This window comes from Quercus lobata, chromosome 4 (genome assembly GCF_001633185.2).
Source record: "Quercus lobata isolate SW786 chromosome 4, ValleyOak3.0 Primary Assembly, whole genome shotgun sequence".
Taxonomy (NCBI): Eukaryota; Viridiplantae; Streptophyta; class Magnoliopsida; order Fagales; family Fagaceae; genus Quercus; species Quercus lobata.
The window spans coordinates 8,949,128-8,967,065 of NC_044907.1; the positions used below are offsets into that span (position 1 = coordinate 8,949,128).

Sequence of the window (17,938 nt, forward strand, 5' to 3'; positions counted from 1 at the left end):
ATAAGGAATTACATAATCTGATTTGTAATAGACACACAATAAATGCTAGATAGTTTCTAACACAACTTATGAAGTAGCTTAAGACATTCCTAGGACACAAGTTTCAAAGTAATTTCTCATATACTCCACAACTTACTAGACAGTTGGATACCATTTTCAAAACAGAACTTCAAAATCAATTCTAATACCACAAAGAACCAATTTAGGCTCTTTAAACTGCAGCTTTGCATCACAATATATTTATATTCACGAATGTGTGCATTTTTGTAGAGAAATTGTATTATATGATCTACAAGTGTACTGAGTCATGACCATTCTTTGGCAGAAATTGGTGGTAGAAGATTCAATAATATGATAGAAAAAGTTACTAGAGGATTGGGAATGTATGAGAACTTTTGCAAATCACATCCAACCCTTTGAAGTTTTGAAGTCAAAAATCTTACCATACCAGGGAAGTGAGCAATATGAAAAAGCACTAGTTAGACTGACACTATCCATATATTCAAGACATTTCCAAGAGGACTTGAGTTTTTAGCTCAATGTCTCTAGAAAACTTGGACTTTAAATTCAATATCTCATTTCTGATTGAGTGAAACTTGATTTAGAAGTTTTGCAGCTAAACTATTTCCAAAAGCATTACAATTTATATATCTTAACACAATGAGAACCTTCAAGTCCGACAAACATTAGCCAGGATGGGTAATACACAAATTATCTGTACTTATTTGAATCACTTCCCTTTTAATAACATAATTCAGACAATGAGGATGTCATTCTCCTTAAAGCTTTCAACAGTGTCCGAAACACTCACTTCCACAGGCATGAAGCTAATACCCAAACTTTTGGTCTTGTCCTGGGATATCTTGTATATTGGTTGCAAAGGCTTGTCATCTTCACTTCTGCCAAAAATGAAAAATACATTTGACTCTTCTTCAAAAATGGAAAATACAACTGACTCCTCTTCAACTTGTTTTTATGTGTCAAAACAATTGATTTCGGTGATAAAAGCAAATTATTATTATTAAAAGAAAATTCTTAATTAAACTGATCGTTCAGTTAAACAAAACATTTATTCCAAGTGAGTCATACTTTGTTAGTTACAAAAATGGCAACAATGGCAATAAGCAATAATTTTTAGTATCATGCAAATAAATAACTCACTTTTCAGGTAGGCGCATATTGGGGTGAAATTTGTGTAATATATTAAAAATTTTGGAATGTTGTGTAACTCCTCCAACTAAACAATATCTCCCACTAGCAGCAGGAATCTCAAATGCCTGAATATGTGCATTTGCAACATCTCTAACATCAACAAATATATATATTCCATTAGAGACAACTTGGGTTCCTACACATAGGAAAGAGAGAACAAGTTAATCAATAGCATTATATGGATGATGTAGCTAGAGAGAGTAAGTTTCAAAAGGCCAATATAGTTAAATACACAATTTCCATTTTGATCAGTTGACCATTTTATCAAAAAAAAAATATATATATATATATGGTTGGAGATCATTGTTGAAATAGTTCACCTTCTATAGCAAGTATACCCAGCTTTCAGTAGATGCTGATTATCGTCTTCAAATTGTACAAGATAAATATAACTTATAAAGCATATTCCCAAGCTGTGTATATTGAGATGGAAGATTCTTATACACGGAATATAGGTTGAACCACAACCTATACATTTCAGGTGGCATTAGAGGGGTTGGCACTTGCAGATCAGGGTCAAGTTTAAAACCTCCTTGTTTTCCAATGAACTCTAAATAACAGAGAAATTTTTACATTCCATGTTAAGAGGACTAGAATTAAGTAAAGCCTTGTGTGCAAGAGAACAAGGAATTTCCAAAGGAGTAAGTCTCATAAAACAGTCACTTATCACAAAACATAACTAGTAAATTCTAAGGTTAGATTCATGCTCATAGTATTCTAAAGAGTGGTATCGCTCACAATTTACTGGAATAGGCCTATATAAACCTATCATGCTTCATCCACTAAACCAGTTATGGCTTTAACTTGTCATATGAAATGCTAATCAGACTTGAATATTTAGAATTTATGTAGAAAGAAACACAATACATGTAGTCCTCATTAGTTGCAAATTGCGAGTCAAGAGTTGACTTGAGAGGCATTGACTCAGTGGTGTTCTCTTTTCTTTGTGTTTGAACGCGAGTTTGTTTGGGGTTAGGGCACTAACGTTTCTTTGGGAAATCGAATGACAAGGAAAAGAGTGGAATGGTGAACTCTGATTCCATCCCTGTTCTCTTTCTAGAATTTCCTTTTGTTTGATTACTGAGAAAATCTGAGGGAAATTGTTTGAGCTTAGAAATCTAGAGGTTAAAGTGTTTGGGAAAGTGTTTGGTTATTGAGAAAATCTGAGGGAAAGTAAGACTGAGGTCTGTTTATTTAAGTTTTAGAATTTAGAAAGTTTCTATGGTTATTAGTGGGTTTATTTAATTTTAAATTTTAGATGGGTTTAGTGGGCATTAGTGGGTTTATCCATTTAAACCCATCTAATTAAATAACCAAATGGATTTTTATCCATTTAACCCAAATACTCAAATGGGTTAAGTTAAGACTTATCCAAATAAGATGGGTAATGGGTTGGTTGATGGATATGGATAAAAATTGCCACCCCTAGTTGCAATAGAGTACCATTTATGATTGCCAGAAACGCCTCAATACTAGGAGTAAGAGTTGGCTGTACCAATTACAAAGCCTGGATTTATTATTACCAAGTCAATGCCATTTTCTTTAGCAGATGTCCAAGCAGCCTCCTCAGCCAAGGTCATTGCAAGCATATACCATTGCTGAGAAAACCCAAAACTATTAAATGGGAACTTTTCTTGGTCAGAAACGAATGAAATGTAGTATGTCTTTGATTTGATTAAGAGCAGCATCAGAATCTATATAATTTAGGTTTGGAAACATTGAAACCTATAAATTCAACATATATCTGATTCTAGAACACAAAAATAATTACTTAGTGCTTTAATTACATTAAAAAATATTGAGAAAAATATGATTACAAGAAATAGTAAAAAGAGCCTAGACACTGACATGGATATGCTCACTGAGAAAGCAAGTTAACAAACCTTATGATGATATTATCTCTAATGTTTCTTAGAAAACAACTATACTTATAGAACTAGATACATAAAGTCAAAATATTATATCTCTATGTTTCTACTTTGTAGTAACATCATCAAAACATTACCTTAGATCTTTCATTAAATGTATTTTAAGAAATGCTATATTTTAATAGTCCTACTAAAGATACAGTTAAAAACTTAAAATGATATAATAACTACTGCAATACACACACCTTCAACTCCTCACAAGCAACTGGATCCGAAAACCAAGTCTCATTGATAGCCACATCAGGAGTCAGGGGTTTTTTGTTGAACATAACTGAAGCCATGGAAGATGTTACAATCACTCTCTTAATGGAAGGAACTTTTGCACATGATTGAAGAACGTTAAGTGTGCCCTTCACTGCTGGATCAATTATCTGTGATTGAAATATAAGAAATGCGAAAGTAGGTTTTGTAGGGAATTTAACCTAAATCCCAACCTGTGAGAAACAAAAAATAGAAAAAACACACGCCAAAGAAAATAATCAAACGCACAAGACAATATTTACGTAGTTCGGCAATTTGCCTACGTCCACAGAGTTGCAGAGATTTCACTATTATCAGGGAAAAAAGAAAATACAAGATGCGGCCACAATATTTTTCACTACTTAAAAACACGGCAACAACCCTATAAAACCCTAATCACCAAAGTCGGTTTCACAATGGGCTAATCGGCCCAAGCCTCCACTCCATGGACTAAGCCTCAATAAATCTCCTATTAAAAACCACGGAATATTATTCCGGTCAGATTGGGTCGTCAAACCAAATCAAACAAAACTAGGCTCCATAAAGCCCAACAGGTTCCATAAGAATAAATTTATGAAACTAAGCTATCAAAAGTATAATAGTATTGGACAAACTGAACATATTTATCATGTACCACGTAGTAGAATTTCTTCGATGTCTTTGTGAATGATTTCTTGAAATTACATTACTTTAAACCTAACAGAAAGTACTTTCAACAGTTTCCTGTTGCAAAAATGTGGGAAAACAAATGCAATTGCAGAAAATAATGTTGAATGCATGAAACATCCAGTTTCTTTGAGCTACAATGAGAATAAAAATTGATTGTTTTTTGGGAAGGCATTGACTTATGTATCCTTCTTACAATTGGATTTGTCCTCTAGAAGATGTAACGTTGACAAAAAGAAAAAAAAGAAGAAAAAAGGCTGAACCTGCGCTTGAGAACTCTACACTGAAAACAATTCTCTTCAATGTCCTCTCTACTTCTGGATTAAGGCTTGAGAATGCTTCTCTAAAATGTTTTAAGTTTTTGTTACCCAATTTTCCACATTTCACTATGTTGAATTAACGTATTGAACATGTAAGAGGATTGAATTGGCCAAGACACATGCTTAAAGCAAGAATCAAATGTTGCTAAAACTGGCAAGCTGGTATGAGATCCTTAAAGTTGTTATAAATCATTTAAAACAAAGTATGGATTCACCATATTGACAGAAAAATGATCACACTATATTGATTATATATTACACAAAGGCAATAAATAATAATATGGGATGAACCTATGGGTCATTGGCTGTGAGAATAACAGGGGATGCAGTGTGAAAAACACCTTGGCATCCATCAACTGCAGAATCAAAAGATCCTTCTTTTAGTAAATCCGCTTTGAATAACTGAAGTCTTTCTTTAGCTCCATCAAGTGAAAGTAAATGCTCTGTTTTCTTGGGATCATCTGTGGAATATAAATGCATAAATTTCAATTGGAAGGCTGAATTATTAGTAGCAAACACTGCATGAAAAATAAAGGTGAGGAAAAAATGGGAAGTTAAAAGCACTATGTGCCTGCTATAGGGAATTTTAAAACTATGCCTTAAACAAAGGCTTTTCCTTGGGATGGGGTATTTTAGCAAAAGTTTTTAATAAAAAAGCTTAAGCAGGGAATTAATCATTGATTTGTTTTGAAGAAGTTCTATTTTCTTATGTTACAGAACTTGAGTGTTTTTGCTGTTGGCGGAGTTGGGTAGTACTCTCTCATTGATATTTGTGTGTGTTTTTGTAAAGATTTAAGTTAGCCTGAGGCTATGAAGGGGTGATTAGAAATCTTTAGCTGTGTGGTTTTGTATTTTGTTACTTGTTAATAATATATTTTGCTGATAAAAAATAAAATGATAAATTACGTATTTGGTCCCTATATTTTTCACCATATTTTAATTTAGTCCATAACCTCTCAATTGAATCAATTTAGTCTCTAACATTTCAGTATCGTGTTAATATCTCTTGGATGAAAAAAATCTGATATGTCAAATAGAATAATAAAGAATTAATTTACCTACCAAATCAATTACCAATTGTATAGCCACATCTTATTAAAATATTTAAAAATAAACAAATAAATAAATTGTAGTTCTCACGGAGACTAGGCTTAGGGGGAAAAAAAAATCCCTCTCTCTCACGTATGCTCATCCCTTGGTCTCAACGGAAATACAATTGGTGGCTGGTGACTAATTTCAGTGGGGATCTTATGGTTCCTTTTCTTATAATGTGGCTTAAACTTAATACATAGAAGTGTATGACGAAACAAAAAGGGTCCAAAATATTATTTTAATCCATAAAATATAGCTCAAAGTTCAATTTTCTTCCTAAAAATTATGTACAGCTTAGTCTGTCAAGTTTTCAGAATGGGAAATATATCTCAAAGTTCAATTTTACACCGTTGAGCCCTAACTATCTCAGCTAACTTGGGTTTTTTGACTTTGAACTTAGAAGCTGAGAGACACCTTGGGGTATTTTGGCTCTGAACTTAGAAGTTTCCTTGACAAATGTTTTGATGTGAATAGTTGCCCCGAAAAATTTTCAAAATTAGGACTTGCCTCTATATTTTTGCTACTGGTGACTTGTTCTCAATCTATCATCAATCATACGTTTTAGATGATGATTTCATATAATACTTTTGTTTGGAGCTCAGATTGTTTATGGTTGTTCTTGTACGCTTATGTCTGTTCTCGTGGGTTTTTTTGTGGCTGTTCATTTGAAGGCGCTACTAGAAGATCGCCGTTGGAAGGAGAAGGCGCCACTAGAAGGAGAAGGCACCACCATCCAAACCATTAGGGATTTTGGATTTTAGGGAGATATGTGTTTTAGATTTAATTTGGGTCTACCATGTTTAATAAAATTAGCAAATTTTCTAATTGAACAAAAAAAAAATATATATATATATATATATATATTTGATCTGGTTTTTTTTAAAAACTAATGTGGCAGTACATGTGTCCATTGATGTGGCAAAAAAATGATTTTTTTTTTTTTTTTTTTTTTTTATTTAGGTCATTTGTCATATCAACAATTTCCATCCAAGAGATAATAGCAATGACTAAATTGACACGGCACTGAAATGTTAGGGACTAAATTAAAGTAATTGAAAGGTTAAGGAACAAATTGAAATATGATGTAAAGAATAGGGACAAATACGTAGTTTACCCAAAATAAAAAATAAGTAAAGAATAACAATGCACTACATATGCAATATTATTTAGAGTTTGTAAATCTACTATTAGATCCTGTATCAATTCTTCTATTTGTGACATAACTTACTGCAACTTGGATGTGGTCAATTGTGAGTGATAAACAATCATTTCACATGGATCTATTACTTTTTCTCAACCACTTATAGTCAATCTCACATCTGAATTGTGGCAAAAATTATGTCCATAAACTATCTATATCCTATCATTTGGGGGCTAAAAACATGTTTATCCAGTTTATGTGTAACGACTCAAGGAAAAGCGCTAGGCCACATTTACGCTATATCTCAAAATGACTAGTCACAATTGAGGTTCCTTGTAGTTATTAATAAAGCCCAGATTTACCCAGTAAATACCCAATGTGGGACTCATCACACACCCACACCCACACACATCACACAATCAATCAAATTGGAGCATCACATTATGTGCCACCACTTTTGGGTACTTCATGTGCACAGAGTCTCTATGGTCACATGATAAGCAATTTACAGGTTTTTGAAATAGTTCATGTCGAAGGTAGTAAAAACTTTCAGAGTGGATCTTTGTAGAAAAAAATTACTCACTTTTGATCAACAAAATGAAGTGGGTGGGGTCATTTACCACAATCTGTATATCAATCTATTGTGTATAAGTCAATTCGGTCTTTTCTTAAATAGTATTCCATACATCAATTTCATGTCGGGGATGAGTCAATCCAAAGCCTAGTTAGGTTCATGCTAAGAAGTAAGAACCAAACTACATACAATTTTCCATTCTCCTAAAGTCAACTACAACATAACTATATTGATAGGTATATGTTGGAGCATTTTGATATTAATTAATTAAAATGAATAAATATTATACTATAAATGTAAATATGTGGGAATGAGTATGGAAGATAAGCACTTAGTGAAAATGTTTATTCTCACATTGAAAATAAGAAATACTATTTTATTCTTTTTAATTGTGGTAATTAATGGGCTAATACGAATTAACTCAGATATTGGGCTAGATATGTGCACAAAGGGGAGACAAGTCAGAAAAGGTTTGCATTGGTTACAAAGTTTAGCCAACCAAAGGCTTGAATTTCCTTAAAGAGAGTGCGTCTCAATTCAAATAGTATTGTGTAATTTTCTCTTTAAATTAATAATACTCAGAAATATTATTTAGTTTTTCTTTTGTGTTATTTTCATTATTATTGTGTTTGCACCAATAGTATATACATTAGAACATTTCGTCCATTTCATGGTAAAGATTATATTTTACAAATTCAATCCAAATAAATAAAATCATGACTAAATCTAAACAAATAAAATCTGAAAGAATGGATTTAAAATGAAGACACAATACATAGTAACAGGTTGATATAATTTAGAGAGAGAGAACACTGACTTGTGTCACGAACTGTAGCTTTTACAGTATACCCACGTTGGAGTAGGAGCTTCACAAGCCATGAAGCTATGTATCCCGAAGCTCCAATCATGCACACCACCTTCTCCTCTCTACTCATTCTCTCTCTCTCTCTGAAGTTGTGTGTGAAGAAGTGGGAAAAGCTCTGACTTTGCTTTGCTTTGTGTGAGTCGGTGATTTTCTAGTGTGCAGATACGTTACGCCATATGGCGGCGGGATACCTATAATAATTATATATATATATATATATAAAATTTCATAGCTTACAAAAATGGTACCAGTAAGGGACATTCAGTATCATGCAAATAAATAACTCACTTTTCAGGTAGGCACAAACTGGGGTAAAATTTGTGCAATATCTTGAGAACTTCAGAATAATGTGTTAACTTCTCCAACTAAACAGTATCTCACACTAGCAGCAAGAATCTCAAATGCTTGAATACGTGCATTTGCAACATCCCTATTATTCCATCGGGGATTATTTGAGTTCCTGCACATGGAAAAGAGTGAATAAGTTAATCAATAGCGTTATATGGAATGATGTACGTAGTTAGAGAGAGTGAATTTCAACAAGCCAATATAGTTAAACAAAAAATTTTCATTTTGATCAATTGACCATTTTATCAAAAAAATATGCTTGGAGATCATTGTTGAAAAGTTCACCTTATATAGTAGGTATACCCTGCTTTCAGCGGATGCTGATTATCGTCCTCAAATTGTACAAGATAAATATAAGTTATAAAGCATATTCCCAAGCTGTGTATGTTCAGATAGAAGATTTATTATCCATGGAATGTAGGTTGAATACATTTCAGGTGGCAATATTAGAGGGGTGGGCACTTGCAAATCAAGGTCAAATTTAAAACCTCCTTGTTTTCAAATGAACTCTTAAGTAATAGAGTTTTACATTCCAAGTTAAGAGGACTAGAATTAAGTAAAACCTTGAGTTAGAGAGAGAACAAGTAATTTCCAAAGAAGGACTAGGTCTCATAAAACGGTCACTTATCACTCAAAAAATACCTAGTAAGTTCTAATGTTGGATCCATGCTCATAGTATTCTAAAAAGTTGTAGCACTCACAATTTACTGGAATAAGCCTATAAACACCTGTCATGCTTCATCCACTAAACCAGTTATGACTTTAATTTGTCATATGATATGCTAATCATACTTGAATATTTAGAATTTATGTAGAAAGAAACACAATACACATAGTCCTCTTTGATTGCAAGGGAGTACCATTTATGATCTTCAAAAACCCCTCAAGACTAAAGTAAGGGTTGGCTGAATGAGTGGACCAATTACAAAGCTTGGATTCATTCTTACCAAATCAACGCCATTCTCTTTAGCAAATGTCCAAGCAGCCTCCTCAGCCAAGGTCTTTGCAAGCATATACCATTGCTGAAAAACTCAAACCTATTAAGTGGAAACATTTCTTGGTCAAAAAGGAATGAAATATTGGACTAAAAAAAACAAAATGTGATATGTCTCTGATTTGATTAAGAACAGCATGGGAACCTAAATAATTTAGGTTTGAAAACATCAAAACCTATAAAATCAACATATATTTGATACTAGAACATAAAAATCATTATTAGGTACTTTAATTACATTAGAGAAAAGTATGATTACAAGAAATGGTAAAAAGAGCCTAGACATTGACATGGATATGCTTCCTAAGAAAGCAAGTTACTGGATATATAAAGCCAAAATATTATAGCTCTATGTTTCTACTTTCTACTAAAATCGTCATCAAAACATTACCTTAGATCTTTCATTAAAGGTATTTTAAGATTAAGGCTATATAATAGTCCTATTAAAGATACACAAAAAGGAAATAGTAACTACTGAAATACACACCTTCAACTCCTCGCAAGCAACCGGATCCAAAAACCTAGTCTCATCAATACCACATCAGGGTTCACGGGTTTTTTGCTGAACATATATAAATGAAGCCATGGAAGATGTTACAATCACTCTCTTGATAGAAGGAACTTTTGCACATGATCGAAGAACGTTAAGTGTGCCTTGCACTGCTGGATCAATTAATAGGGACTGAAATATAAGAAAATGTGAAAGTAGGTCCCATAAGAATAAATTTATGAAACTAAGCTATCGAAAGAATAATAATATTGGAAAAACTGAATACATTTCATTCGATAAGTTTATCATGTACCAATCTTGCTATTGTATCACACGGTAGAATTTCTTTGATGTCTTTGTGAATGATTTCTAGAAACAATCTAGCATTAACTTACATTACTTCAAACCTAAGAGCAGTACTTCAACAATTTCTTGTTGCAAAAATGTAGGAAAACAAATGCAATTGCAAATGATAATGTTGAATGCATGAAACATCCAGTTTCTTTGAGCTACAATGAGAATAAAAATTGATTATTTTGTGGTAAGGCATCGACTTATGTATCCTTCTTACAATTGTATTTGTCCTCTAGAAGATGTAGTTTCATTGACAAAAAAAGAAAAGAAAAAGAAAAAGCTGTACCCGCGCTTGAGAACTCTTCGCTGAAAACAATTCTCTTCAATGGCTACTTCTGGATTAAGGCTTGAGAATGCTTCTCTAAAATGTTTTATGTTTTTGCTACCCAATTTTACACATTTCACCATGTTGAATTAACGCATTGAACATGTAAGAGGATTGAATTAGCCAAGATACATGCTCAAAGCAAGAATCAAATGTTCCTAAAACTGGCAAGCTGGTATGAGATTCTTAAAGTTGTTATAAATCATTTAAACAAAGTAAGCATTCACCATATTGACAGAAAGATGATCACACTATATTGATTGTATATTACACAAAGGCAATAAATAACAATACAGGATGAACCAGTGGATCACACTATATTGATTGTATATCACCATGGATTAGGAGTAATCCAAAAAGGTGGTGGATCAAATTTCTCCAAATCAGAATGGTAAATTGGCCTAATCTCTTCATCATCTAAATTGAACAATCCAAAATCATGGCCACCATACATGTTGTCCACGTCCATCTCAGACCATCGATCATCCGTGAAATAAATTGAATTTGATATGCACTCTGAAAAATCATGACTAGACACTGACATCGACTGATTTCCACCCAAAAACACAACTTGATCCTTCAAAGACTCCACCTTTACCAACTTTTTCTTGCTCAAATCTAACTTGTAGACACAAAACAACTTTGTACGGTATGGACAAACCAAAGGCTGTGTGTCACTGGAACTGAGTAAGTAAGATTCATCAACAACATCTCCTTCTGCATTTACAAAATTTCCAATGGTGCGTTGGATGATCAAGAAGTCACTTGATATCTTCACCAAATACAACTGAGTTGAAACTTTGTCTCTGGGAAGTTTACCATCAACATGTTTCAGTGTTGTTGTAGGTTCAATAATCAAGATTTTTGTTGGAAGAGCACTCTGAAATTCCCACACTTCCACTGAACAATTGTATCTTAATGCATAAAGCCGATTATCATGGCATATAATGTCATAGTAGCCTCGATTTTCACCTGCAAAGTTGGTCCATGTTGTGTCTCCTTGCTTACAGAATGCAAGGCTTGAGAGAGTGCCGTAGATCATCACCACCACCCCAAAGTTGTTGGAATGTGATGGGTCTGCAAACAAGATTGCTTCGCTGATAAAATCCTTCTTAATTTGGGCAAATTTGGACCTATCAATTGGGTTGAAGAATTCAACAGGAATCAATAGGAGTTGGATATGAACTCTGGAGAAGGGATTAAAGAGAACTGGGTTGGCTTCATCATCCAACATTACCAGCCAGCCGTGACAAGAACCCACACACTAAACATCATCACCAAAAGCCCCAAACGCATCCTTCATCTTGTAAACCTTCTTTTCTGCAAGATTAAAGAAGCGGCTTTTTGTAAAGTCACCTTCTTGGTCGCTAGGAAGCATGAGCCACGGAGTACTTTGAATGGAATGAGACTCTGCTTGTGACTGTGTAGCTGCGGATCTCCAGGAAGAACAGACATGTAGTGACCCGAAAGGGGTCTTGCAATCCATGAAATCCCACATCGCCTAGGGAAGTACATGGAGATATGCTTATAAGAAGTAACCTTCCTTCGATGTGTAGAGGCCTTTTCCCCAACGCAACCTCTCACACAGTTGGGGTGGGGCTGTTACAGCTTTGCTTGAAATTTTTCTTCTTTTCCTAAACCTCTCACCCAAAATTTTTCTTCTTTTTCTAAATCTCTCACCCATGATTGATTTTGTGTTCTATCGACTAAGGAGTTTTGCTTTTAATTTGTACTCAAGACTGACTTATTTACAATTGAGAACACTACTGAGCACCGACTTTGTTTTTGGTGTTTTGATACACCGACTTTGTGTTTTTTTTTTACCAGTCTTTCCTAATCCGTTTAGGACTAGGGTTGGGACTAATTTATTACGAGTATTAGTTGATAGGTTCTATTTTTTGAATAATCATCCTCTGTTTTGTATTTTCAAAACAGAGCATTAGTTTATATTAGGTGATTATGGGGAAAGTATTCAAATAAAAAAACAGAACTAGTCCTTTAGCAGTCATGCATGGTGCTGCTGGTTTAATTTGACAGTGTGTGTCCTGTCCTTGAATGGGTTTCCAAATCTTGTTTATCACCACACACAGTATCATGTGATAAAAAAAGGATTCACAGTGGCATCTTGTTGCCCTTAAGTGGGTTAGGTATTTGTGTTGGTCTAGTTGTTTGCTTCTAACTTCTTCTTGTTCAGAAAACTACTTGTACATTTGTATTATTTTGGGTAAAATCAAGGATTTGTTACTTTTCACACCAGTTTTTACTTTTACCTGATTGTGATAGATGGAAATGCAGTGGCTTACTTTTCCGAAAATAAAAAAATTGACTACTTTTTAGCCCAATTGACTATTTTATTTATGAAATGTTCATACTTATAGATCACTTAATTGAAATGAAATAGAAGTACATTTGCTTGCATCAAATTAGAATAATCAATTTGCTTTATTCGGTCCTCCTAGGTCTATTCTGTGCAATTGGCCAATTCGGTCCAGTTAAGTCAATTCGGTCCAATTGGTTCATACGGTCCACTTAGGTATATTCGGTCCAATTAGGTCTATATAGTCCAATAAGGCCTATTCAGTCCAATTTGGTCCATAGGTCCACTTAGGTCTATTCGGTCCAGTTAGCCTATTCGGTCCAATTTGGTTCAGTCCATTTAGGTCAATTCAGTCTAATTTGGTCTATACGGTCCACTTAGGTATATTCAGTCCATACGGTCCAATTTGGTCCATTCAGTTCATTTAGGTCTATTCGGTCCAATTTGGTCCATTTCAGATCACATCGGTCCAATTTGAATTTGAAGGTAAACTTTGTCCATGTAATTGACAATTAGTATTATAGTTGTGTTAAAAATTAAATACCACATTTTCAACACACCAATAAATAGAGGCCTAAGTATCATAGGGGAATGAGCTTATTGTCCTTCATAAGAACTAAGTCAAAAAACACAAAAATAAGACTGAGTATCAAGGGTTCTAAAGGATGTAAAAGGTAAAATGAAAATAACATAATGAAATTTGGACTGTGATCAAGCAACACCAAGCTTGAAAAATTCCATAACTAATTTGCCTTGTGCTTGATTTCCTAAAAGGGAAAGTAGGCCAAATGTTAGGCCTGGCTTTAAGTAGGGCAAAGCTATGTTGTCTTAGTTTCCTAAGTTAAATCTTTTAGTTTTGGATAATGAATTATTTTATGAAAAAAAAAAACTATATCAATTGAGTTAAATGTCTTTTATTAATATTGAGAATGTGACAATAAATATTTTTAACAAGAAAAAGTAAAAAAAAAAAAAAAGGAATACATCCATTTTTTATGGCCATAAGGTGGATCTCTTGTAGTGCCTTTATCCTTTATGACTGGCCTCCATATGTATACATTTATTTTTTTTCTTGGGCATCTTGAAAAGAAGGCCCATAAGTAGTTGTGAGAATGATAGCCCAAAAGTAAGTTAATGGTCCTCAAGGTTGATACCATAAACCCAAATGTTTACTGATAACAAGGGGAAAAAAAACTTATATTTTAGAGAGGTTAGGATTTCATACATGTTAAAATTCATATAAAAATACTTGTGTTTAAAAAAGTATAAATCGTTAAGAGTTTTGCAGCTTAATTAATATTTATTGGTGTTTTTAATAGAGACAGGTAGGATTCAAATTCATTCACCAACTACCAATTTATCTAAAAAAATGTATAAATGTGTCTTTAGGTTATAAAAGTTTTAAGCAAGAGGGTTTTAAAGGAAGGGAGAGAATTATACTGCCCATAACCTCCAATGACCCCCTCCCCCAACCAAAAAAAAAGCTTCAAAATGAGTTATGTACTAAATATAATATTAGAAATTATGTCTTAATTTTTTTTTTAGTAAAGAGTTAAGTATTAGTACCAAATATAATATTATATATTATATCTTAATTTTACTTGAATCAATTGTCACTATTTTGAGTATTTATTTAGATAGCATTAATTTAATAATAAAAATTATTAAATGGAGTATGACTTTAGAGTTCAACAAAATTCCTTTTACAATATCACTCCCTAGGTAGATACTTTCATAAGTTCATGGAAAGAAATAAGAAGCCTTGAACTATCCATTTCCTCTATTTGTTTTTTATTTTTAATTTGCATATTAGTTAGTCAATATTGCCTGTTTGTTCTATTTTTTTAGCGTTATATAATAAATTAGATAGTGTCCAATTAAAGATGAGGTTTTGGTCACTAAAATAGAAAAATAAGAAGAAGAAAAAGGTTTATATAAGAGGTTGAAACTTGAAAGACACAATTTTTGCACATTATAAACATATGGACAAGTTTCTCAAAAAAAAAAAAAAAACATATGGACAATAACTGTATAGAATATGTTAGATTTTGTACAATTTTCTATGTGAATTCCAAAAAATAATTTACCAAAAATGAATTCCTTAAAATAGTGTATAAAAATAAAAATATATATAAAGTGTCTAGGTGACTTTGGTATTTTAAAGAAGACTCTAACTCGAAAAACAAAAATGGTTCTCATTTGTTCTCTTGAATTAGTGAAAAAGAAAAGACTAATTATAAAATCTTGTTGTTCCTTCATCCTTAATGTCAAAGTGTGCGTATAGATGTCATCAAACACGGTTGAAATTAATGTCACTGAACTTCTCTTCTTATGATTTTTGCCTATACCAAGGATTTAATTGTCATTGGTATTTCAGGTTACCACTTACTTCATGAATGATTTGGAACCCAACAACAATTTCCAAAAAGAAAAAGAAACTGTAGTTGATTTTGATAAGTAGAAGTTAAAATCAAGCTGATTGAACTCAAAGATTCAATTGATGAATTTAAAATTAAACAAATTTTAATTTTCCTCATGATTTAATAAAACAATCACAATAAAAATAAATATGAATAATATAAACTAAAGAAGAAATAATTAACTTATGAATGCTCATGGTCTAGCTTACAATTTAACAAAATCAAAGAAAAAAAAAAATGAAAATCAGGATTGCAAGTTTACCTCCTGAAATATAAGAAAATTTTGGTATAGGAAATTTTTTGCAAATGACTTTAGTAAGAAAGGATCAGGTCGTAATATTATATTATACAGCAGAAAAACACACGGCCTTCTTGCATTGTCAAGGTGGCAAATTCACAATCAAATTCTCAAGATCTCCTTTCTCTTTGATAATTCTATTTTGATCACCATGCAGATAATGGACAGATCACGACAGTTGTAGCCTGGTTCACCATCATGCGATTCAGTGCATCTTCAATTATACGTTCAGATTCAGCTTTGAGTGTATTTGGTATCTTGGACATCTAATGGCTACCTGTTTCTTCTGACTGTTGGATAATTGGAATCCTCATGGTATTACCGTGATATGATAGTCCTGCATTTTATTTGGCAGAAACTAAATGAAGCTGTATGGTCCAATAAGTCTGTAAGCAAATGCTAAACTCCAAAACAAAAATTTATAACCCTACATTTATCAATTGTAGAGAGGAAAAAGATTGAAGTAATAATGCTTCCATTTTTCTTTATCCATTTAAAGCTATTAAATGTTGTTTTACTTTGAAGTAGCTCAATTGACTTGGTAACTTGGATCATTAAGAACTATTGAATGATGAGTTTAGGAGAATATTTTGCTGTACTAACCTGTTGTAAGCCACTCACAAACCTTTGTGCATTTGTAACTTTGATGTAGCTTTGCTTTCCACCTCGTTCTCATTTTCTTCTTTCTCTTATGCAGTGTTGGCATGGATGAGTCATTGAACAAAATTGATTTTTGACTGACAAGACTAATCTATCAACTCATCCACTTCAATTTAACCCTTCAATTTTCAATTCCATCAGGTGACCTGATTTAGGATCAAACAATCTTTGCAATATTGCAGTCACTATGCATTGCCCATTTCCAATTTTTCCAACAATTATGACTTTTTGAAAGAAAAGAGTGACAACATTACAATAATGTCTTGATTAATCTGTTTTTTTTTTTCCCAATTACCACTTGATCAATTAAAAAAAAAAACTAGTACTGCTTTGTTGCTAATGCTGTATAGAAGTAAATGGGTGGTAAAACACAATTTGAAAATAAAATTTAACCTTTGCCAAAATGAATGGCAAAGCTAAGGCCTTAGAAAACCTGAATATCTAGCCTAGATGGATATCTAAAGCATACATGATTTTTCCCTTGTATGATTCATTAACTTTGAATCTATCATTGCTAATAAGGAAGCATCAACAGCTTTGTCTTTTGCTACTTAGGTCTATGTTTTCAGACAAGGTCAAACAGTAATACTGAAAGTATTAATATTGTTTTTTGAACTTCTAGTCAATTGAGTTACTTCATATAAAAGTTTGGGAGAAAAAAAGAAATGCTTTCACTATCTAGGACATAGGCCAATAATTCATAAAGATAATGTAAAAAAAGTAATTATATGCATTATTATAGTTTCTTTTTGTTAAAATGTAAAATTTAGAATTCATATACCTAGGTCAAAAGATAAACTATGCCGCTGCGGTGAACAAAGACTATAGTTTATAGAAAATAAAATTACTGCTTGAGACACACGTGAAAATGGCTCAAGATGTGATTAAAGAGAGTATGTTATGACTATAGTTTTAACATTACTTTTTCAAACATCTATTGTCTATGAAAGACATCAATTATTTTGGCCTTCTTGATCATGCTCAAATGATAAGCAATTAGAACAATAGTTTGCGTACATTCATGTCCAATGCCTCTTGTGCTATATTCTCAAAACCAGCATCAAATACACTTTCAGCTACATTTAAAAGTTAAAATCCATTGGTGTTTAGAAATTGCTCTTGCCATGGAAGCAGTTTGCTTCTGTCCACAAGACAAATAAGTCTTGTGCTTCACCACCCATGGATTCCACTTAGCTGCAAATTTCAAATTTCCAAAATATATTAACAACTTAGATGATTATCAAGATGAAAGGATCATCTATAGTACAGTCATGGACGAGAAGTTAGAACCTTAAGCAATGTATCAGTAAACGACCAGCATAGGCAAGTTCTTGTGCATCTCTTATTTCTTCAATTCTTGCACCACCTTTCCATATGCAATATTATATTTGATGGTGGATGAAAAGAACAAGGGTTCTTGGCTGACAAGGCCAAATTTTCCCTACTCCATTTAATCTGAAATTTTTGAGATTAATATTATTCATAAGAACTTTGCCCACCTGAAGATTATTGTATCACTTTGAAGAACCGATAACTGTTGACTTCCGGCGCTTTTGCTTTGTCCAACCAAAACCCAAGTTTTGCCATCTGGAATATAGAAATAGAATCAATTAAATATATTTGCACATATCCAAGCACGTTGTAGAATCCTCCTTGATTTCCACACCTCCCTCATAGATTGCTGTTTTTTTTCT

At 32.9% G+C, this 17,938-nt stretch overlaps 1 protein-coding gene and 1 pseudogene across 1 annotated transcript; both read right to left on the minus strand.

Annotated features, from left to right (window-relative positions):
• Positions 1-754: 754 nt before the first annotated feature.
• On the minus strand, positions 755-8,123 carry LOC115987454 (annotated as a pseudogene).
• Positions 8,124-8,377: 254 nt separating this feature from the next.
• Positions 8,378-11,783, minus strand: LOC115984520. Its single transcript, XM_031107540.1, has 3 exons — positions 10,885-11,783; positions 9,334-9,423; positions 8,378-8,498 (listed from the first exon to the last, which is right to left on the minus strand). Exons 1-3 carry the CDS (start codon positions 11,781-11,783, stop codon positions 8,378-8,380), a joined length of 1,110 nt encoding a protein of 369 aa, XP_030963400.1.
• Between the last annotated feature and the right edge of the window lie 6,155 nt (positions 11,784-17,938).

What these genes read in the sequence shown, in the direction of transcription:
- LOC115984520 (XM_031107540.1), bottom strand. Translation starts at nt 11,783, where the DNA reads ATGTTGGATGATGAAGCCAACCCAGTTCTCTTTAATCCCTTCTCCAGA. An exon ending in TGGATTACTCCTAATCCATG is followed by an intron (nt 9,424 to 10,884) that starts GTGATATACAAT and finishes TCCACTTAATAG; the next exon opens with GTTTGAGTTTTTCAGCAATG. An exon ending in AAGAGAATGGCGTTGATTTG is followed by an intron (nt 8,499 to 9,333) that starts GTAAGAATGAAT and finishes TTCCATGTGCAG; the next exon opens with GAACTCAAATAATCCCCGAT.